General features: G+C 39.9%; 2 protein-coding genes across 2 annotated transcripts; both read right to left on the bottom strand.

Moving 5' to 3' along the window:
* Positions 1 to 5,829: 5,829 nt before the first annotated feature.
* Positions 5,830 to 6,720, bottom strand: TAS2R4 (taste 2 receptor member 4). The gene has a single exon (XM_043462413.1). The coding sequence runs from the start codon at positions 6,718 to 6,720 to the stop codon at positions 5,830 to 5,832; it is 891 nt and encodes a 296-aa protein (XP_043318348.1).
* A 9,982-nt stretch (positions 6,721 to 16,702) lies between these two features.
* TAS2R3 (taste 2 receptor member 3) lies at positions 16,703 to 18,586 on the bottom strand. Its single transcript, XM_043462412.1, has one exon. The coding sequence runs from the start codon at positions 18,584 to 18,586 to the stop codon at positions 17,636 to 17,638; it is 951 nt and encodes a 316-aa protein (XP_043318347.1). The 3' UTR covers positions 16,703 to 17,635.
* Positions 18,587 to 24,018: the final 5,432 nt, after the last annotated feature.

Below are 24,018 nucleotides of genomic sequence, written 5' to 3'. Positions count from 1 at the left end.
GATGTGATGTAATGTGATGAGAAGGGTGCTTCACCTCTGTTGTACTCTTCCCCAAAGGCATTCAAACCCAGTCTAACTGTGAGGAAAACATCAGACAAACTCAGGTGAAGAGACGTTTTACAAAATGCCCAAACAGTAACCCTCCAAGCTGTCAAGGTCATGAAAAACAAGAAAAGACTGAGAAACATCATAGACCAGAGGAGACCAAGACTATCTGCAATGTGATATCCTGGATTGGACCTTGGAACAGATAAAGAACATGTGTGGGAAAACCAGTAAAATTTGGATGAAGTCTGTAGTTTAGTTAACAGTTACTATATGAATGCTGGTTTCCTGGTTTCAACAAATATATCAGGTTATGTAAGGTATTAACATCAGAAAAGCTGAGAGAAGAGAATATAAGAATCCTACACACTCTCTTTGCAACTTTTCCACAAAATAAAATTCAAACTTTATTTTTGAAAAGTTACATAAAAGCCAGTTACAGAAGGCTGTTCACATGACAATCACATTTTTAACATTTTAGAACTTGTGCTTTTCCAGAGGAAATTTGGGAGACAGAGGTTTTCCCCTCGCAAGATCATGCTAAGAAAAGAGTCGAGCGACAGAGATGGCAGACAGGACTTTCCGGATATCTAACCCTCAATGGGACACAAATCTCTCGACAAGCTCCTTGTAAGGGGAATTTAAAGAAGGGCCCTTGGGGCCACTCACAGAAAGGCACCATTGCTTCAAAATCCGACAGCTTTGGGTGTGCCTCCCCGCTCAACCAGTCAGAAGCTATGTTCTTACAACAAGTCAATTAAGCTCTCAGAGCTCCTGGTTCCTCCTTATAAAGAAAGTTTTTATAATAACGCTTACCTCACAGGGATAGTGTGATGATAAAAGGACATATGAAATTACCTAGCCTGGTTCCTACAAATTAATGTCAGTATTTTTCTTTCCTTCCTTGGTGATTTCTCTCCATACTCACTCCTGTCAACAAAGTAGGGGAGCATCTGAAGTCTGCTGGTATTCACAGTATGCAAATATAAGAACTGGGATGGTGCTTCTAAAAAAGGTGATCAGCTCTACACAATTTTAGAATTTCTGGACATTAAGAGTAATGATAGGAGACAGGCCTTTAAAAACAGGCAGAGATGTCAAAGATATACAGGAATAAGTGAGAGTTGGAGAGGTTTTTTGAGTAGTATCAATATATTTGATTATTTCTTGAGAGCCCTGAATTCAGGTCATTATATAGTCATTGTCCCAACTTATGAAAGCAGCAAAGCTGAGACAAATAATTTTCTGTATTTAAAATAGGTCAACACAACATTATAAAACAATTATACTCTAATTTTAAAAAATAAATATATAAAATAGGACTTCCCTGGTGGCTCAAATGGTAAAGCGCCTGTCTACAATGCGGAAAACCTGGGTTCAATCCCTGGGTCAGGAAGATCCCCTGGAGAAGGAAATAGCAACCCACTCCAGTACTATTGCCTGGAAAATCCCATGGATGGAGGAGCCTGGTAGTCTACAGTCCATGGGATCGCAAAGAGTCAGACATGACTGAGCAACTTCACTTTATATATAAAATAGGTCAGAAAATCATGAAACAAATCATGTAACTGTGTTTAGACACCTCATTTGCAAGCAAGTTGTACACACATGGAGCCATCACCCAGGGCCTCAGGCTCCTTCCTCCTGACATGGAGGTACATTCCTGCCTTTTCCCAGACCCTACACAGCCCTCAGCCATCATCCAGAGAATAAGCCAGCTGTTCCGACGTGAAGCTACTGCTGGCATGCCCCAAGAAGACTGACCTTACACGCCCCCCCCCCAGCCTCGGGGAGGCTGCTGTGCAGTCCGTGCCCCTCCCCTGCTGCGGTCCTTACCCACTGACCCTCTCCCCCTCCCTCCCCTCCCCAACCTCCAGTAACTTCTATCACCTACCTATAGTCGATTTCCATGCCAGGCAACTTCTCACACATCCATGGAGTTTCTTTTCTCCCTTTTTCACTTAAGGAATCAAACTGGCCAAGGGTCAGTTATCTAAACCCTTAGGGAGCTTTATCAAATTACCACTTCCACCTTCTACTCACCCAGGAAGAACAGGAAGCAAGCGTACAAAATTCGAAAGTCCCAGCTTCTCCAGCGCTCTCTGAGAAACAGTGGGCAGATGAGAGGATACATCTCCAGCTTGAGCTTAAAAAAAGATCATTATTGGGAAACCTACTCTAAGTGCTTTCAATAAGCTTCAGCTTTTGAGGTGATCTTTTGAGGCGATCGCCTGGCATTTGAGGCGATCTTAAAAGTTACATTCAATTTATGCTTTCAAACACTACTGTCTTCTTCCTCTTAATCTCTTCTTTCTTTTGTTAGTGTTGTTTTTTTTTAAACTGGAACAACTGAAAAAAGCTTGTAACAACGATCAGGGAAACCCAAAGTCACATATGTTTAAGTGAAATTTCAGCAATACAGAGAAACCTTCAAAATACTTGAAAAGGCCAAGAATCTCATTTAGTTTTTCCATGAATTTTATCTACCTTCCCACCCTCTTTCTATTGGCCTATTCCTTCCCAAATAGTAGCATTCAAAAGAAATTATAAAATGGTTTCTTCTTTAATGTCCCTACTTGCTGGTTTAAAAAGCATATCTCACATAAATTACAGGGCCTAAAAACCCAGTAGCTATCGGATCCCATAATACTTATTTTGGAAGGAAACTAAGCACCCACAAGATTTCATATCTCCCCTACCTCTCTCAGATAAATAGACAGATAGAGATAAATAGATAAATATAAATCTAGCGCCTTAGGGTGAGATTTTCAGGTTAGATACATCCTGCTTCAGACATCATTTTGAATACTTTTTTCTTGTCCTAGAAAATAAAGCTTTATAATTGGACATTATTCTACTTGGGTCACTATGTCTTCCCACTCATCTTGTGATACAGGGGAAAAATAATTGGATTTTAGAATCAGAAGATGAATTGGAGCCTTGGGTCTACCCTCTCCTAGTTTTACTGTTATGAGTCATTTACTTTATCTGTTTGTATCTCAATTTTCTCAGTCACATAATGGGCATAATGATACCTACATTACCAAAGAAATCGTGAGGAACCAATAAAATAGCACGTGAAAATGTACCCCAGAGAATATTTGGACTTGTAGCAGTTAAAAGCTAAGTAACAAATCCCCCAGTTATAGCTACCACAGTGAATATTTCATGATGTTATACAGACATTGTCCTGGTGCCTGCCATTCATTTCAGAAAGTGACTCTTCTCAAGAAAGAGTTTGAAGAAAGAGTCTCAAGTTGAAGGAAGGTTCGAGACTTTCTTCAAATAGCAAAACCTAATTTAAAAATTTCCTAATACAAAACCAATACCTCCAGTCCAAATAGGAAATAAATGAATACAATATAAGACAATCAAGAAATGAATTAGCAGAACTTTGTCAATACTAGAAAAAGAATCCAGATAAACCCAAAGAATAGCAGCCTTTCTTAGTGAGGAAAAATAGAATTTTGACATCAGAAGACCCCACAGCTCCTTTAGACAGACAGACAGAGATAATTTCTTACTGTTTATATTTTAAAGTATGCAGTTTGTTCTGATTACCAAAGAAATATATGTTCATCATAGAAAACCTGGAAACTTTGTGGGGGCGGGGGTGGGGTGGAATTACCCAAAACTTTCTGAAAGTCAGTGTTGATCACTCAGTTGTGTCCGACTTTTTGCAACCCCATGGACTGTAGCCACCAGGCTCCTCTCTGTCCATGGAATTCTCCAGGCAAGAATACTGGAGCGGACTGCCATTCCCTTCTCCGGGGGATCTTCGTGACCTAGGGATCAAACCTGGGTCTCCTGCATTGCAGGCAGATTCTTTACCATCTGAGCCACCAGGGAAGCAAAACTCAAAACTTTCTACCTAAAAATAATTGTTGTTTTCAATTTTTTTGCATATGAATTATTTTATTTTTATTTCACTTAGTAGTATAAGTATTTTATCAGATCATATAAAAATGTTCCTTGACTATAAAGTAGTAAATAGCTACACATTACTTCATCATAAAGATGTATGCTATTGTACATACTTACAGTATAGCATGTTATTTGAGTAAGGCAACAGAAACATCAAACTACAGAGTTGAACAGAATAGAGACGTTTATTTTTCATAAACAGTCCTGGAGTTAAGGTAAGGCAGTTCCACAGTGTTAGGAACCACACAGCCAAGTCTAGGATGAAAATCTGCTCCACCATCCCCAGGCCATCACCTCATCTGTGGTGCAAGATGGCCAGTCCCTGTATCAGTGTTCCAGCCCACAGAAAGAGGACCAGGGAAAAGAGGAAGGCAAGGCATCTACTAACACCTGTTCTGGGGACACCACCTAGAAATCATATACACAGCTTCTGCTCATACTGTATTGGCAGAACTCAATCATATGGAAAGACCTACTTACAAGAGAAAGCTACCAGAATTCTAAGTAGCTAAAAATTCTGTAACTATGAATTTATGGGGGAAAAGAAAAGATGTTGGGGTCCATCGGGCTTTCTGCTATTCAGAGTTCTGATGTCATAGTGTAGCTTAATCACTCTCAGCAATCCTTTTATCTCCTAACCTTCAGATTCTAATCTAACAGATACCTCCAGGTTTTGGAGTATAAAATATTGGTTTGGGTAATCTTACTGAATACTCTAGTCAAGATTCTGGTGGCTGGGATGAGAAATATCAGGTAGGCTGTAAAATCTGGAGATTTCTCGGGATAATTTTTAATAAGGAGAATGTTATTTTAATTAAGATTATTTTGAAATGTGTAAATATTACATATCCTGTAAACACACAAAAAACTACATAAATTATTTCCCAATTCCCATTTTAAAACATCAGTATTTCAACTTCAGATTTCTGTTCCTCTGTAGCCACAGTCCTGCTGTTCCAAACAAACAAGCAGAAGGCACAACATTCTGGAGAATCACACAGTGCCCATAAAACTCAGTGCATAAATTCACACAGAGGTGACAGAAGTCCACCAAAGGGCAGGCGTTTCCACCACCAGTCCAGTGACTCCTCTCAGCTTTCTACTGAACTCCGTATCATATTGATTTCACTCTTTGGCACAATTTTTGAACTTGGCTTCCCAGATTTGAAGATCCTTAAAGCCATCCTGGATTGGGTTTCTTTAATCCTGGTCACTCCCTTCCACCCATCAATTCTGGCCCTTCCCTCTTTTCCAGAACAAAAGAATAAATTCAGTCCTGAGCTTCCTGGCAGTTACTGTCCCTCAGCAAGTTGAGGACCCTTTTTCTCTACATCAGACATAATGTATACCTATCTCCTTTGATGTCTCTCTTTCCTCTCTTTTCTCTCTGAAACTTTCCCTTCCTCTTTGTCTCGCTGCACCCGCTTGTTATACCTAAGCCAGTTGAGTGGCTCCTGATGACCATTTACCCATTGCTGATCCCTTACCCAGGGCTCCTCAGCTAAACTTCAAAAATTTAACTATGAAGTGACTTCTAATATATTGCTTAATTTGGGGGAACTACCCATTACACTTCTGTAACCAGTGGAACAGTGTGGTGATTTCCAAGATCCAGGGATGCGATGCCCATGCAAAACACACGATAAGCAACGCCTCCAAGTTCCTTATAGAAAATGCCTGATTTTAAAATATTACTAAACAATATATTGTAGAATGAACTGAAATACGGGCACTTAAAGGCTTATAGAGTCAGATCAGTAAATACAAAAATCAATTTCTCAGATCACTGGGAAAACTACCAACAAAGAAAATCTTGCTCCCCCTGAGGTGACTTTAGCACCTTTTATTATTGAAATTCCACTATTTATTGAAACAAAGAATATTCTTTGCTTTTGTTCTCAGTTTAGGATGTGTGAGAATAATAATAAGAGAATGTCCTGGAGGGTAAATGGTGGACATAATAACGTAAATAGACTTGGTTCTCAAATCCATCCCTATAGAAGAAGGGAGATGATGGAGCAGGGTAGCAACTGAGTATGGAATGTAGAGTATGAGGAAACAGATCATCAGCTTCATAGCACCCACATGAGCTTCAGTCTGGGGATTCCAAAGAACAGTGGCACTTCTCTGCATCTTCTGTATATGTCTCTTCAAGGAATTGATTAACAAAGAAGCAGAAGTCACATTAATGATGAATTGGAGAAATGAGCTCAAGACCAAAGGAGTCACCAAAGACAAGAGTCCCTCATTGATGTCAAATACTGTGCCATTTCTCACAGTCACAAATTCAAGAGAGGGTGCCAACTGTCTGAGCATAACATAGAGGAGAGTGGTGAAGACAGAAAGGAGCATACAGACCAGCAGCAGCCGGGGCGTCCTGGTGGACAGATTTCGTTTCAGCAGGAGAAACATTGAGTGTTGGTAGTTAGCAATCTTCACACAATACAAGACGTTGAGCAAGGTTACAAACCAAAGACTACTAGAGTCCAAAAACATCCAACATGACAGGAGAAAACAGGATAAGGAGACTGACCTTTCCACATTTGGAGAGACGATGACAACAACATTCAGTAACAGTATAAAAAATCTGGTGATGCCCAAACTGAACAGGAGTGTGTCAGAAGAAGAGATCCTGTGGCTTTTGATGCAAGTCTTGTAACTGACCACTACAATGAAGATATTCACTATGAGTCCTATAAAAGTTAAAATTTCAGAGACAACAATAGAAGAAAAAAAGACTATCCGAAGCATCTTTACTCATTGAGGACTCAGGAGATGCGGTGCTGATGCTGGGAGCAGGGAAAATATTGTAATGTACAAGTAGGCACCAGTACCAAGCCAGGAAAGATATTTCCTATTTTAATTTCCCCACTGTGGCAAATGAACCATCAGTGGTCTAAGAGCCAGCTGCTTTTACTGAGATGCAAATCTTCCAAGGATTGCATTACTATTTCTTCATTCATATCCTGTTTTCCTTAGAAATGCCTAATTAAAACCACCAAAGTGAACCTGGGAGTCCACTTCTCCAAGAGAAGGAATGCTAGAGGGAAGAATTACAGCAGACTCCAAGGTTATCAAAATCAAATGATTGAATTCTAGTCCAGCATGTCTGGACTTCTCTTCATAGCAAACCCAGAATATGGTGGGAATTCCCATGCCTCGCTCCTACACACACACACACACACACACACACACACACACACAAAACCACAGGTGGCCACATCAAACAGGCAACACAGAGTGAGCAAGCAAGGAAACAATTAAAGGAAAGGTTATATCAGAGCACATATTTCCACTTAGCTATCTACAAAATTGATTACTACATTGAAGTAATTGTGTTAAATATTATACCTACCACATTTAAACAGAATAAACAATATAGTATAAGATACAAGAATTACATCTTAATTATATCACCAGCTCCTGGAGTTGGTGATGGACAGGGAAGCCTGGCGTGCTGCAGTCCATGGGGTCACAAAGAGTCAGACACAACTGAGCAACTGAACTGAACTGATAAGAATTAACGTTCAATACTTGAAAACCAAGGTTTGTAGTTATAAATCAGAAACATACAATGTATTCACAAACACAAAAAACAAGAGAACTCAAGCATGATACAAAGAAAACCTTCAAACCACAAAAGGAAAAACAAAAAAGGAAAAGAAAGGAACAAAAAGAAATACAAAATCAACTGGAAAACAAGGTTCAAAGCAGCAATGAATACATATTCATCAATTTTTTTGTTCAGTCACTCAGGCATTTCAGACTCTTTGCCATCCTGTGGACTGCAGCACACCAAGCTTCCCTGTCCTTCACTATCTCTTGGAGTTTGCTCAAACTCATGTCCATTGAGTCAGTGATGCCATCCAACCATCTCATCCTCTGTTGCCCCCTTCTCCTCCTCCCCTTAATCTTTCATAGCATCAGGATCTTTTCCAATGAGTTGGCTCTGCACATCAGGTGGCCAAAGTATTGGAGCTTCAGCATCAGTCCTTCCAATGAATATTCAGGGTTGATTTCCTTTAGGATTGACTGGTTTGATCTCCTTGCTGTCCAAGGGATGCTCAAGAGTATTCTCCAGTACCACAGTTCAAAAGCATCAATTCTTCAGCATTCAGCTTTCTTTACGGTCCAAATCTCACATCTATACATGACTACTAGAAAAACCATAGCTTTGACTATATGACCTCTGTCAGCAAAATGGTGTCTCTGCTTTTGAAAATACTGTCTAGGTTTGTCACAGCTTTTCTTCCAAGGAGCAAGCATCTTTTAATTTCATCACTGCAGTCGCCATCCCCAGTGATTTTGGAGCCCAAGGAAAAAAGTCTGTGACAGTTTTCATTTCCTCCCCATTTATTTGTCATGAAGTGATGGGACCAGATGCCATGATCTTCATTTTTGAATGTTGATTTTTCAGTTTTTTCACTCTCCTCTTTCACCTTCATCAAAAGGCTCTTTAGTTCCTCTTCACTTTTTGCCATTAAGGTGGTGTCATCAGCACATCTGAGGCTATTGATATTTCTCCCGGCAACCATGATTCCCACTTGAGCTTCATCCAGCCCAGCATTTCACGTAATGTACTCTGCAATAAGTCAAATAAGCAGGGTGGTAATATACAGCCTTGACATACTGCTTTCCCAATTTTGAACCAGTTTGTTATTCCATGTCCAGTTCTGATGTTTCTTGACCTACATACAGGTTTCTCAGGAGGCAGGTAAGGTGATCTGGTATTCCCATCTCTTTAAGAATTTTCCATCGTTTGTCATGATCCACACAGTCAAAGGTTTTAGCATAGTCAGTGAAGCAGAAATAGATATTTTTCTGAATTTCCTTGTTTTCTCTATGATCCAATGAATGCTTGCAACTTATCTCTAGTTCCTCTGCCTTTACTAAATTCAGCTTGTAAATCTGAATTTCTCAGTTCACATACTGCTGAAGCCTAGCTTAAAGGATTTTGAGCACAACCTAGCTAGCATGTGAAATGAGTGCGATTGTATGGTAGTTTGAACATTCTTTGGCATTGCCCTTCTTTGGGATTGGAATGAAAACTGATCTTTTCCAGTTCTGTGGCCAATGCTGAGTTTCCAAATTTTCTAACATATTAAGTACAGCACTTTAACAGCATCCTCTTTTAGAACTGTAAATAGCTCATCTGGAATCCCATCACCTCCACTAGCATTGTTCATAGTAATGCCTCCTAAGGCCCACTTGACTTCCACTCCAGGATATCTGGCTCCAGACGAGTGACCACACCATTGTGGTTATCCAGGTCATTAAGATCTTTTTTGCAAGTTCTTCTGTGTATTCTTGGTACCTCTTCTTAATCTCTTCTGTTTCTGTTAGGTCCTTCCCATTTCTGACCTTTATCATGTCCACCCTTGCATGAAATGTTCCCTTGATATCTCCAATTTTCTTGAAGAGATCTCTAGTCTTTCCCATTCTATTGCTTTCCTCTATTTCATTTGCATTTCACCTAAGAAGTCTTTCTTATCTCTCCTTGATATTCTTTGGAACTCTGCATTTGGTTGGGTATATCCTTCTCTTTCTCCCTTGCCTTTTGTTTCTCTTCTTTTCTCAGCTATTTGTAAATCTTCCTCAGACAATCACTTTGCCTTCTTGCATTTCTTTTTCTTTGGGATGGTTTTAGTCACCATGTCCTGTACAGTGTTATGAACCTCCATCCATAGTTCTTCAGGCACTGTCTGCCTAATCTGATCTCTTGAATCTATTCATCACCTCTATTGTGCAATCATAAGGTATTTGATTTAGGTCATACCTGAATGGCCTAGTGGTTTTCCCTACTTTGTTCAATTTAAGCCTGAATTTTGTAATAAGGAGGTCATGATCTGAGCCACACTCAGCTTCAGGTCTTGTTTTTGCTTACTCTATAGAGCTTTCCCACCTTTGGCTGCAAAGAATATAATCAATCTGATTTCAGTATTGACCACCTGGCATGTCCATGTGTAGAGTCATCTCTTGTGTTGTTGGAAGAGGGTATTGCTATGACCAGTGTGTTCTCTTGACAAAACTTTGTTAGCTTTTGCAAGGATCATACACCATGATCAGGCTGGCTTCATCCCCGGGTCACAAGGATGGTTAAACATATGGAAATCATTCAATGTGATACACCACATCAACAAAAGAAAACAAAAATACACGACCACCTCAGTAGATACAGAAAAGGCATTTGATAAAATTTAACATCCATTCATGATATAAAAACTCTTACCAAAGTGGATATCAAGGGAACTTAACATAATAAAAACCATTTATGACAAATACATAACCAACATAACACTCAAAAGTGAAAAGCTAAAAACCTTCCCACTAAATCCAGAACAAGAAAAGGATGCCCTCCCCTCACCACTTCTATGCAACATATTATTGGAAGTCCTAGCCACAGCAATCCAACAAGAAAAAGAAACAAAGGGTATCCATATTGGAAGGGAAGAGATAAAATCATCCTTATATGTAGATGACATGATACTATATATAGAAAACCCTAAGAACTCCACACAGAAACTATTAGAACTGATCAACAAATTCAGAAAGGTAGCAGTATAGAAGATTAGTATACAGAAATCAATTGCATTTCTTTATACCAACAATGAAATATCAGAAAGGGAAAGTGAAAAAAAATCCCTTTTAAAATCATATCTAAAAAACTACTTAATAAAACTAACAAATGAGGTGAAAGACTTATATGCTGTGAACTATAAAACACCAATAAAGGAAACTGAAGATGATACAAACACATGGAAAGTTATCCCACACTCTTGGATTGAAAGAATTAATAGTGTTAAAATGGCCACCCTACCCAAAGCAATCTACAGATTTAATGCAGTCCCTATCAAATTACCCATGATATTTTTTCATAGAACTAAAACAAATATTAAGATTTATATGTAACCACAGAAGACCCAGAGCTGCCAAAGCAACCCTGAGGGAAAAGGTAAGGGAGGGATAAATTAGGAGTTTGGGATTATCATATACACACTACTATGCATAAAATAAATAACAAGGACCTACTGTATAGCACAGGGAACTATATTCAATATCTTGCAATATAGTGGAAAAATCTGAAAGGAATATATATATATTTATGTGTATATCTTAACCACTTTTCTATATACCAATAACTAACACAACATTGTAAATCAACTATACTTTAATTAAAAGAAAAAAGTAGTAAGTGTTCCAAAAAAGAAGAGGAAACCCAGTGTCATGCAGTAATAGGCCACATTCAGAGGTTGATACACGAAGTGGTTGGGTTCTCAGTAGCAGGAGGCACGGAATTAAGATGCGATCATGTCAATTAGCAAGAGCAATGAGTAAGCTGGTTCTATCTGAAGTCATTTCTGAAAGGGTCACTATAGGCAAACCATTAACAAAATCCCTTCTCCCCCTGCATAGAATTTGACCTTCAGTTAAATATATTATGGAGGCCTCTTGCTTCCTTGAATGTGAGGGATAACTCCTAGGTGTGTATCCCTTGGCTCAACCTGGAAACTAAGGCTATGAAATTATTACAAGAGAAACTGATTCTTTGAGACATGAGGCTTTTATTTTAGGGCAGCTTCTACCCTTACCTAAATGTAGATCTCTTCTCCTTGTACCTGAACCGTATAACTGGCAGCAAGGACACTGCAAAAGAAGGTCTGACATTCCCCTGCTGCTGAACTGGATCGCTGAACTATACCCATCCGAGTACACTGGTGCCAGAGTGTCCTAAGACAGTCTTGTGAGTCTGATCATTTGTTTGTTTATTTATTAGAGACCAAGAAGACCCAGGGTGGATACAGTGCAGTCCTGAGTCCATACTTTGCTACTCAGTAGATCTGGAGGAAAAGTCTTGGGGCAAACAGTCAAAGCAAAAGGATGACTTGGTTTATTTGATGAAGACTTTGAAGAATGAGATCAGGCGCAGATAAACAGGAATTAAAAACTTTGAATTGTTTTCAAAAGAGTACCAATGTTGCTTAGAAGAAATGTCTATTAATATTTCTTAGACTTTTTTGAGTGCTTATTATGTTCCTAGGCATTATAAATCTCAGTTCATCTTTAAAACAGTTCTAGGAGAGAAATCTGGTTACTCCTACTTCCAGATGAGGAAAATTCAGGTCAAAGGGAGTAAGTGACTGCCAAATGTCACAGAAAATCAGTGGCTAATTTGGAAGGTCTTCTGAGACTGAGCTCTGTCCAGTACACTAGGCAGCTCCTCATTGGTTCATTCATTCAGTAAATTGTTATTATCAGCCAGTCACTTATACATTATGTGCTAAGGAAACAGGGAAGAATCACCCACAGCACACCCTGCCTTCAAAGAGCATACAGAATAGTGGGAGAGACAGACAAATAGACAATTAGATCATGTATTAGGTGCTATAACAAGAAAAAACAAAGGGTACACTAGGAGTGCTCCAGAGGGGCCTTTAACACTGCTTTGAGGATTCACAAAAGGCATTCTTAAGGAGACATATAAAGTAACTATTGAAGAGGCAAAGGGGTTATCCAAGCAAAAGACTGGGGTGAGCAATGGAGAGTCACTGCAGGATTTTAAGAGAAGAGCACCGTGATTGTATGTTCACTGTATGAAGCCCACAACCCAGTAATGTGGAAATGCTTTGCTGGAAGAGGATGGAATTGGAAAAGGAAACTAGTTAAATCATGCTGCAGGGGCTTCCCTGTTGGTCCAGTGGCTAAGACTCTGAGCTCCCAATGCAGCGGGCCCGGGTTCGATACCTGGTCAGGGAACTAGATCCCACACACTGTATCTAGGACCCAGTGAAGCTAAATAAATAGATAGATATTAAAATAAATAAATAAATCCTGCTGCAGTCACTCTTAAGGAATGAAAAGAATACAAACAGAGACTAGCAGGCATTTGAGAGAAAAAGTTTTAGAGTACAGCCAAACAGATTTAATGACCAAATGAATATCAAAACTGAAGGAAAAGGAAGAATCTGGGGTGATTTTCAAAATTCTAGTTCACTTGAAAAAACACAACACTTGTATCTTTTATACAAGAAACACAGGCAGAAATAGGATTAGACATGCAAGAGATTTTAGGTGGCAGGAAGCAAAGGAAGGTGAATATTCAGATAGCAATGGAGGTCTGATACCTATAAAGAGAGAGAGAGAAGAAAGAATTGGGTAAGAAGAGCTCTAGACTGCAGCACAGTTCCAAAAAAGGGTCACCCAAGCTGATGGAGAGTCCTTGGGCCAAAACTGCCTGTTGGAAGAGTCTCGTGTCAGTGGAGCAGACCTACCTTAGGACTCTGGTCTCCATCACTGGCTGGGAGCAGTCTGCAGGAAGTGTGGCCTCAGCAGCTGGAGCCCTCAGTCAACTTTGCTCCCCAGGGCAAGAGAAGCGAGCAGTACATTTTTTTTTAATTTATTTATTTTAATTGGAGGCTAATTACTTTACAATATTATAGCAGTACATTTTAATAGCTGTCAGAAAGAGAGAGCTAAAGATCACCTGGGCCAGAACCCTCTGGTAATGACAGCATCCCTTCATCATACCTGAAGCATCTGTTTCAGTGATGGAGAGATGGAATACTCATTTCTGCATCTTTATTGCCCACTACATGCAATGCTTCTGAGAATAATGATTGATCTAGTACACTGTTAAGTGCAGAGAGCATGTTAAATAAGTGTCTGTAGTATGAAAGAATGAAGTAGAATCAAGATAAGCCAGAGAGGTCAGAGAGTATCAAAAATGAGAAGTAGTTCCCTGAGACACAAGAATATATAGGGGGCCCTGGTGGAAACCTGGTGGAAGGTTTTGTGAGGTACTGTTCTTAAGTTACTGTTGACTCATATGTTAAAGGCCCTTCCACCATACACCAAAGAAGACATGTGCTTGGCAGAGACACGTGGCCTCAGGAACAAGCTCTAGCCTATAACTGGACTCCAAATGCAAGAACGATTCTCGTTCTCATACTTTGACCCTAAGAACCTGGTTACAGTAGGGAAAAGATATGCTCTGGTCCTTTGTGCATGAAACGGCCAGATGTAAGAGTCTTAAGGGATTTAGCAACTAAAGTTAATTTAATGAAAACAAAACAAACAAGATGACCACTTCCAGGGTGTCTCAAAAATGGGAGTAAGGTGTTAGGTAATTCTCCCCTATGGCCTTGGACTGTCAGGAACTGGCAGATTAAGTATTTTCCCTGGTGGGTTCAGAAGACCATATCCTCTCCAAAAGAGCTAAACTTCCCTTCAGGATGCATCTAGCCACAAGTAAGACTCCTTTCCTCAGCAAATCACCCACTACTCAGACTCACGTCCCCACTCCCACACCAGTCTTTGATTAAGGGCAGCCAATATATTGTTGAAGTCACATAACAAAGTCTGAGCTTTCCCAGGAGTCACCTCCAGATTTCTCTGAAAGAGGAAACGGGGGAGGGGTTGGGAATGCCACACCTATGAATCTGATTTCATTTGCTCTCAGGGAGGGAAACTCTGCACTCAGCCAACTGGACTACGACAACAGACTCCCTATTGGGGGATTCTACAGTTTCCACCCATACTTCAGGTTCCAGTGGAATGAACATTAGCGGTAGTCTGAGCAAGTTGACTGGACCCACCCATCTGAATCTGTTAGATCGGGGTAGGATTTAATGAAACCTCAGTAGAAAAAGGAGGAGGAAACATCCAGGAGTTAGCCAAAGGTACCAAGAAAGAAACAACAGCCAAGCCAAAATCTCTAATAAAATGTTATGTCCAAAAAAGAGACACAGATGTACAGAACAGACTTTTGGACTCTGTGGGAGAAGGCGAAGGTGGGATGTTTCGAGAGAACAGCATGTATATTATCTATGGTGAAACAGATCACCAGCCCAGGTGGGATGCATGAAACAGGTGCTCGGGTCAGGTGCACTGGGAGGACCCAGGGGAATCGGGTGGGGGGGGGGGGTGGGAGGGGGGATCGGGATGGGGAACACATGTAACTCCATGGCTGATTCATGTCAATGTATGACAAAACCCACTGCAATGTTGCAAAGTAATTAGCCTCCAACTAATAAAAATAATTGAAAAAAAAAATGTTATGTTCAATTAAAAGAGAAGAAAATCCCCACACCCAAGGCAGAAGGCAGGATCAGGAATTCCGGTAAGGACTAAAAAACCAGAAAGTCAGGGCTAGGTGGAGAAGCTGTCAAAATGACAAGAAATAAGAACAAGTGTTCAAGAGTCAGAGAGGATAAACCGGAGTAGGGCTCAAGGTGAACAAAGCACATAGCAATTGAGACTGCAGTTTTTCTACAGTTAAACTTCCCTGTGCTGAAAAGAAGCACAGATTTTTTAATTACAGAAATTCTCCTTTTAGAATCCTTCTATGTTAGTGAATTATGCATGAATATTAAATCATTATTTCCACTGACAATTTTTCTCTATATATTTTTAGCTTTTTTTTCCCATTTGTTTCTCTCTGTGTGTCTACACCATCTTGGAAAATCCCTTCTTCCTCCAAACTAAATTTTTATTAAGAAAAAAATCATTATTTTAAGTTTCCATAGATACCTTTTTGAAAGAGAACTTTATGTCAGAATTAGGAATTTTCCTAGCACCTCCAAGAGGCAAATATCAATTTGAAAGCAAACAATACAGACCAAAAAACATTTTATTTCTATAATTTTGAAAATGAATGTATAAATCAGAACAACCTGAAAACTCACTTTGGGCTACATATGACAAAGTGCTAAGAAATGTGTTAATTCTTCATGCTATGTCAGAATGTAACCTCTTTCACAAAACAAGAACAAAAACAATAATAATAGCAGCATTTATTGACTTACTCCACGTGGGACTCTAGTTTTCTTATGTTGATTCACTTACTCCTTTCAACAATCTATCAAGGAAACACTATTACTATTTCTATTTTATAAATTGTTGTTTTTCAGTTGCTAAGTCATGTCCAACTCTTTACAACCCCAGGGACTGCAGCACGCCAGGCTTCCCTGTTCTTCACTGTCTTTCAGAGTTTGCTCAAACTCATCCATTGAGTCAGTGATGCCATTCAAACATCTCATCCTGTCATCCCCTTCTCTTCCTGCCCTCAATATTTCCCAGCATCAGGATCTTCTCCAATGATACAGCTCTTCGAATCAGGTGGGTCAAAGTACTGAAGCTTCAGCTTCAGCATCAGTCCTTCCAATGAATATTCAAGGTTGATTTCCTTTAGGATTGACTGGTTTGATCTTCTTGCAGTCCAAGGGACTCTCAAGAGTCTTCTCCAGCACCACAATTCACAGTTCGAAAGTATCAGTTCTTCAGCGCTCAGCCTTCTTTATGGTCCAATTCTCACATCTGTACACAACTACTGGAAAAACCATAGCTTTGACTATATGACGAAAGTGAAATAGAGGTTAAGAAACATCCCCAAGGTCACTCAGTTTATTAAGGTCTGAGTCAGGATTTGAGCTCAGGCTATCTGGTCTACGTTTTTAGCCAAAAAACTTTATACCTGAGAGCCCTGTTAGTGACAGAAATCCAGATTTAGAGTTACCATGTGTCCTAAATTTGTTTACAAGTTTGAGATCTCAAGTAATAATATTCTCACTGACTTGTCAGCACTGTTCAGTGACAGGAAGGAAATCAAAGCCTATATAATTTTATTAAAATAAAAATGATTACATTTAGAAAAACCGCTTATTTTTCACAAAACTCTGACATTTTAAAAACAGATATACATCTTGGATAATTAAAAAAAAAAAAACTGCTTGGATTATTTTGCCCAATCTAAAAAATTACAAATTACTTGAAAATTTGCTTTAGCAAAATGATAAAAGAAAGCAAAGGACTACTGAAATTTAAATGACTTAACCAGCAGACAGGATTGGAACCTAGCATCCAAGGGTCTTGACTTGTATTTCTCTGCTTGTCAGTACACAATGGATTTGTGGAAACAGGTCTCCTGTGGTAATTGCTGCTGCAGCACACTTCACTGTTACAGTAACAGCTTCACCTCCTGCAGATTTCCTTCTTGTTCAGTCGCTCAGTCATGTCTGACTCTTTGTGACCCCATGGACTGCAGCACGCCAGCCTTCTCTGTCCATCACCATCTCCCTGAGTTTTCTCAAACTCATGTCCATTGAGTCAGTGATGCCAGCCAACCACCCCCTTCTGCTCTAATTCTGATATAATCCTGACACAATAAGCTGTGCTGAAATGACAGCACACATTGTCTTCTGAATCTCTAAAACCCTGTGAAGTCAGTATCACAGTCTGCATTTTAAAATGGGGAAAGCCAGAATCAAACAGGTAATTAAAGTAACTCCCCTAAGGCCAAAAAAAGTCTTGGAAAACGGACTGAACCAGAATTCAAACCCGAGCCTGTGGATCTACAATGCTTTTGCTCTCTCCCTTCTAGTTCACTACATCACTGTCAGTATAAACTTGAAGTTAAAGCTAGTAATCAGCTCATTATGTTGAGTTGATACTTATTAAAATACAACTCCATGTCTATATATTCCAAAGACTATTTCCACCTCTTCAAAGCAACCATACAAGGAAAGGCCGTGAGAAGGGTCCCCGAGGAGGACAGGATGAAGCAGTAATTACAGAACTGGTGCCACAGGAGGGTTAGGAAGAGCCCTGTGATCCTGGCTAAGGACTCCTAGGTCTAAGGACTCCTAGGCTCCCTCCCACACCCCAAGATGCTCTATGGATAAACAGATCCCATGGATCCAGGCTTCAGACAACCAGGCTCACACCGGAGCATCGCCACAAACATCTGCTTCAGCTTGCTATTTCCCAGAATGAGAACATAGGAGTGACCAACAGGATATAGCATTGCAATTACTTCTCCAATCATTGAAATCATCTTAGTTGCTGGCAGGAAATAACTGGATGTTAACACTGAGAAGGAAAGATAGTAGAGCAGGAAGAGAAAGAGAAAGGAGAGGATGACTCTGATGGCCCTCCTGTGGGCCTTGGTACTGGGATCTCTGGGGCTGGCACGGTTCTGATGCATCTGCCGCATGTGCCTCCCCAGGGAGAGAATGAGCAGAAAGCAGGAGGTTAGAGACAGGACTAGGGGAGGGAGGTCCCACAGAGTCCCAAGAACATGGATCAGTGTATATTCTTTTTCTTTCTTTCTGAAGAGCTCAGTTATATTCCCAGTTTTGTCAATTCCACTGAGAACAGAATACATCTTAAATTCCCGGATCAGAGAGATGGCGCTGCAACATGATAACAACAGGGTACTCAATAGCATCCATGCGACTACCCTGGAAACTCTCCACTTAAGCCAGAGGAATGCAGGATGGGAGAAACTGGCCACTTTCAGGCAGTAGAAGACATTGAGACAGGTGGCAAGCCAAATGCTCAGATGGTTTGTAAATGTCCAGAAAACATCAATAATTTGCATGAGTATCCCTTCATCATGTAGTTTGGAAGAGAACACCAGTAAAACACCATCAATCAAGAGAATCCACAGCAAAACAATCCTGGAGACAGCCAGGTTAGTGATGATGAAGTCAGACAAAGAGATCCTCTTGCTCTTGAACCAGCTGCTGCCATTGACCCACCCTATGAAACCATTCCCCAGCATTCCCAGCATGAACTGAAGGGTGGTCAGAACCAGAAACCCCCACTTGCTGAGCCTCAACATGTTAGCTGTTCAGCAGACCTGGCCTTTGTTCTTTCCGTTGACAAACATTCTCCTGCTGATTTGAAATTCCTCTTGTTAATCACCTCTACCTGCTGCTTCTCTTATCTCTGCCCAATTTGGTCTGTTGTAGACACAACACAGCAGACCTTCTGGCTCTTTCAGGTTAGTCTGTCCTCTTCAGAGGACGACTTGGTTTGTCACATTCCATCTATGATCTAAACTCAGAAGCTCTTTGCCAAAATGCAAATAGAGTAGTGTCCGGTGTCACGCAGAGAAGGAAGAGATGAGTCACCAAGAAGATGGAGGATTTGGACTCCATTTCAAAGGTAGTAGGGCTCTGAGTGCAAAGTGGAGTGGAAACCCAGAGTAGAAAAGGTGGGTCACCAGAAGGGTCACACAGAATCACTCATGAGGAATGACTCAGGGACACATACAAAAGGGGGAAATATCAGAATTTCACCACACGGCACTATCACAATCATCCTGGAGGAAGGTTTACATTCATAAAATAGGAAAAATTCAGAGTCAGTGGTCCTGGATCAGAATTAAACGGAGTGCCTCCTACTGCCTCTTTCCTTGTTTTCTTAGAGTATGCCTCACATGAAGGGGCTACAAGCTCATCTCTAGGGAGTCATGGCATAGGAAATTCTTAAGTACCTGAATATTTAAATGATAACAATAATGAAGTATCATACAAGCTGCTCAAAGGATGGATTTTTTCAGAGGGCCTGACCACTGTATTGACATGTCAGTAATAATTCAGGCTGACCAAAAAAGCATACAGACACTCTCTGTGAACCAAAACAGGGCCTTACAAATTTCCCAGGACAGTGTACTTCCATGTATATCTCATTAGCTGGTGACCAGAGTTCAATTTCTCAAATGACTTTGTTGAATATCATCATTATCACTGCCATCATTCCATCAGGTACCAGTGATATGAATTATGAGCCCACAGTTATAACTATTCTCATTTCTTAAGATAAATAGTAGAACCATCATACTATAACTAAAACCACATCATTAGTAAAGGCTGCTTCCAAAATGTACATTGACCATGGTCTACCAAGTAACCACATGTATTTCCATTCTATTAAGCCTGCAGTTTGTTGGAGAAATCAATACTAGAGCTGTGATATTGTGGCAACCCAGGCTGCAGATACCTAGAAAGAATACTGAGGTCACACACTTGCTCTCAACCATTCTTTTCAGTAAAAGACCAAAGTAAGTAAGGTAAGTCAGGGCACTGGCAAAAATAATTTGCACAGACTAGGTCATTCCAGAAGTGTTTTAAAAAGGGATTATTTTTTAAATGAAGACAGAGTATTAGGGAAACTATAAACCAATAGTTTAGGACCCCAGGGCAGGAACAGAGGGCACTATAATATGATACCACTCCCGGAGAGAGAGCTGTGTGTAGAGGGGACCCCCAGACCATTACCTGAGATTTTTTTCAGCTGGGAGACCCTGAAGAGAGTCAGCTGAGAGAATACAGGTCAGCAGACCAACAAGACTCATCTTCCACCCCTTCATTATTCTTGGCACTTTCTCCCCAAGGACTTAGACATCATGGTCCAAGTCTCTGCATCATTCCTGCTTCTGATACTACTCTGCATGACAATTGTGTGGATAACTGTTAGCAGTACACTCAGACTGACATCAAGACAAATCTTAGACAATATCCATTTATACCAAAATTCACTAATCTGAAGAACACAGAAGGAAATCAGCAGAGTTGAGTGTACACAGCAGAGAGACCAGCAATACATATAAAATGATAAGTGGTCTGCAGCCTTGCAGGGCCTTAAAGTCCTGACCTGAAGAATGCACAGTGTCCAGTAATAAGTCTACTTCAGTTCAGTCGCTCAGTTGTGTCTGACTCTTTGCGACCCCATGGACTGCAGCATGCCAGGATTCCCTGTCCATCACCAAATGCCAGGGCTTACTCTAACTCACGTCCATCGAGTTGGTGATGCCATCCAACCATCTCATCCTCTGTCATCCCCTTCTCCTCCCACTTCAATCTTTCCCAGCATCGGGGTCTTTTCAGATGAGTCAGTTCTTCTCATCAGGTGGCCAGAGTATTGGAGTTTCAGCTTCAGTGTCAGTCCTTCCAATGAATATTCAAGACTGATTTCCTTTAGGATTGACTGCTTGGATCTCCCTGCAGTCCAAGGGACTCTCAAGAGTCTTCTCCAACACCACAGTTCAAAAGCATCAATTCTTTGGTGCTCAGCTTTCTTTATAGTCCAACTCTCACAGCCATACATGACTACTGGAAAATCCACAGCTTTGACTAGCTTTGTTGCCAAAGTAATGTCTCTGCTTTTTAATATGCTGTCTAGGTTGGTCATAACTTTTCTTTCAAGGAGCAAGTGTTAAAAGATTTTATGGCTGCAGTCATCATCTGCAGTGATTTTGGAGCGCCAAAAAATAAAGTCTCTCACTGTTTCCATTGTTTCCCCATCTATTTGCCAGGAATTGATGGGACCAGATGACATGATCTTAATTTTCTGAATGTTGAGTTTTAAGCCAACTTTTTCATTCTCCTCTTTCACTTTCATCAAGAGGCTCTTTAGTTCTTCTTTGCTTTCTGCCAAAAGGGTGGTGTCATCTGCATATCTGAGGTTATTGATATTTCTCCCGTCAATCTTGATTTCAGCTTGTGCTTCGTACAGCCTGGCATTTCACATGTACTCTGCATATAAGTTAAACAAGCAGGGTGACAGTATACAGCCTTGACATACTCCTTTCCCGACTTGGAATCAGTCGTTGTTCCATGTCCAGTTCTAACCGTTGCTTCGTGGCCTACATACAGATTTCTCAGGAGGCAGGTCAGGTGGTGTGGTATTCCCACCTCTTGATGAATTTTCTAGTTTGTTGTGATCCACACAAGGCTTTGGCATAGTCAATAAAGCAGAAGTAGATATTTTTCTGGAACTCTCTTGCTTTTTCGATGATCCAACAGATGTTGGCAATTTGATCTCTGGTTCCTCTGCCTTTTCAAAATCTAGCATGAACATCTGAAAGTTCACGTACTGTTGAAACCTGGCTTGGAGAATTTTGAGCATTACTTTACTAGCATGTGAGATGAGTGCAATTGTACAGTAGTTTGAGCATTCTTTGGAATTGCCTTTCTTTGGGATTGGAATGAAAACTGACCTTTTCCAGTCCTGTGGCCACTGCAGAGTTTTCCAAATTTGCTTGCATATTGAGTGCAGCACTTTCACAGCATCACCTTTTAGGATTTGAAATAGCTCAACTGGAATCTCATCACTTCCACTAGCTTTGTTCAGAGATGCTTTGTAAGGTCCACTTGACTTCACATTCCAGGATGTCTGGCTCTAAGTGAGTGACCATGCCATTGTGGTAATCTGGGTTATGAAGATCCTTTTTTTTTTTTTTTTTTTAAATGAAGATCTTTTTATACAGTTCTTCTGTGTATTCTTGCCACCTCTTCTTAATATCTTCTGCTTCTCTTAGGTTCATACCATTTCTGTCCTTTATTGTGCCCTTCTCTGCATGAAATATTCCCTTGATAGCTCTAATTTTCTTGAGGAGATCTCTAGTCTTTCTGAGGGAACTGAGCTTGTGTGAAATACAGAAGTGCTTCATGTAAGTGCAAGAGACTCTCTTTTCCCAAATAACAGGTCGACCAGGCAACCTAGATTGAACTCCGAGGGTTATTTCTGGACAACCTTCCTCTTTACAGTATAAATCTCCTGTAATAAGAGTGATCGAATTCTGTATTTATCACTCCTTCCCTTTTTGAATAGTTTTATCACATAGGTCCCTGTCTATTTAAAATACTGTATACTTGCTTGATTTTAACCTGTAAAAAAACAACATGCTATACAAATATCCTCTGCAACCTGATACGAACACAGTATATGTTTATAAAATTATTCTTGTTACAAGATAACTGTATTTACCCAGGTGTATGATAATCCACTGTGGGGGCATTTATTTACCCATTCTGTGTGGATGAACCTTGGATTGTTCCTGGTTTTGTACTCTTACCTATTGTTGCTATAAGCACCTCCGGACTTGTTTCTTGGTCTACATGGCAAGACTTTTCTACAGAGTCTATCTTAAAGGTAGAATAACTGGGTGAAATTTCAACATTACAAGTTAATGTCAAAATGTTTTCTCAAATAAGGCAAGTTATGTCCCTCAAAAGGTGTCAACTTACATTCCCCCACTAGTTTCCATGGTCTACAACATCCTCCTTCACACTTCGTTCTGTCAAATGTGTTGAAACTTGCTAGCACGGAGGTCTTAAAATGAAAGTTTATTGAAATTTCTGGTTTTGCATTTCCTTATTAACAAGATTGACCAGTCTTTCATACATTAGTGTATAATTTATATTTCCTGTTAAGTGCTTCTGTCTTTGACCATTTTTCTACTAAGCTCTCATTTTCTTGCTTTGTAGTTTTTCATATATTCCAGCTCATATTTTTTGCTCTCTAGGCCTTTCTATATTCCACTCTATTTCAGTTATATTATTTTCAAATATCTTCTCTGCCAGTTTGTGACTTGTCCTTTTGCTTTCTTTGTGGTGACTTCTGATTTAAAAAGGTTATTTTTAAGTTAAATTTATCACTTGTTTCTATGTTCAAGATTTATTTTAAAAAAACTAGCTATTGTACTGTACTTTCTTCCAAAATTTTGTTTTTCCTTACACTCTTTAAATAACCAAGAATTAACTTTTGCATAAGATGTAAAGATTCAATTTCATTTTTTTCCTATATGGATGATAAATTTTCCTAGCAATATTTACTGATACTTAATCTAGTGATCTATAATGCCACTTTCACCCTATCATTTCCATATATGCATGGCCTGTTTCTGAGTTCTCTATTCTATACCACTGTTTTATTTGCTTATTTCTGCATCCATAGTATACTTATTACTTAAAAAATAAAAATAAAAAACAAAAACCTGTCTTACCAACTGGCAGAGCAAGCCCCCATCTCACCGTTCCTCTTCAAGAGCATACTGCCTAGTCTCAGACTTTTGCTCAAGAATACATCTTTACAATCAGCTCGTCCAGTTGCCCCCAGAACACTTCTGGGAATTTTTTGATCTGTAAAACATCAACTTGGGGAGGACTGATTATATTTTGATGCGTCCAATAAACACGGCATACCAGTTTATCTTCTTTTCATGCATTTCAAAAGTTTTAGAACATCCTCTAAAGGGACCACACACTTGAGGACACCTTCCATCTTCTGATGCTCTTGTGTATAGGATCTTTTTGAAATTACATTTTCTTTGCTGTTTGCAATTGACTTTCGTACACTGATCTTATTTCCAGCAACTCCTAATTACTCATCTATTGATTCCCTTGTACCTTCTATGGAATCCCAGCATTTGCAACTTTCTTTGCTATCTTAATACTTTTTTTTTCATTTCCTCACTGCGCGGATACA

This window comes from Cervus canadensis, chromosome 3, assembly GCF_019320065.1.
Source record: "Cervus canadensis isolate Bull #8, Minnesota chromosome 3, ASM1932006v1, whole genome shotgun sequence".
Taxonomy (NCBI): Eukaryota; Metazoa; Chordata; class Mammalia; order Artiodactyla; family Cervidae; genus Cervus; species Cervus canadensis.
The sequence above is the reverse complement of the archived record's forward strand: the minus strand, read 5'-3'. Positions and strand labels throughout refer to the sequence as shown.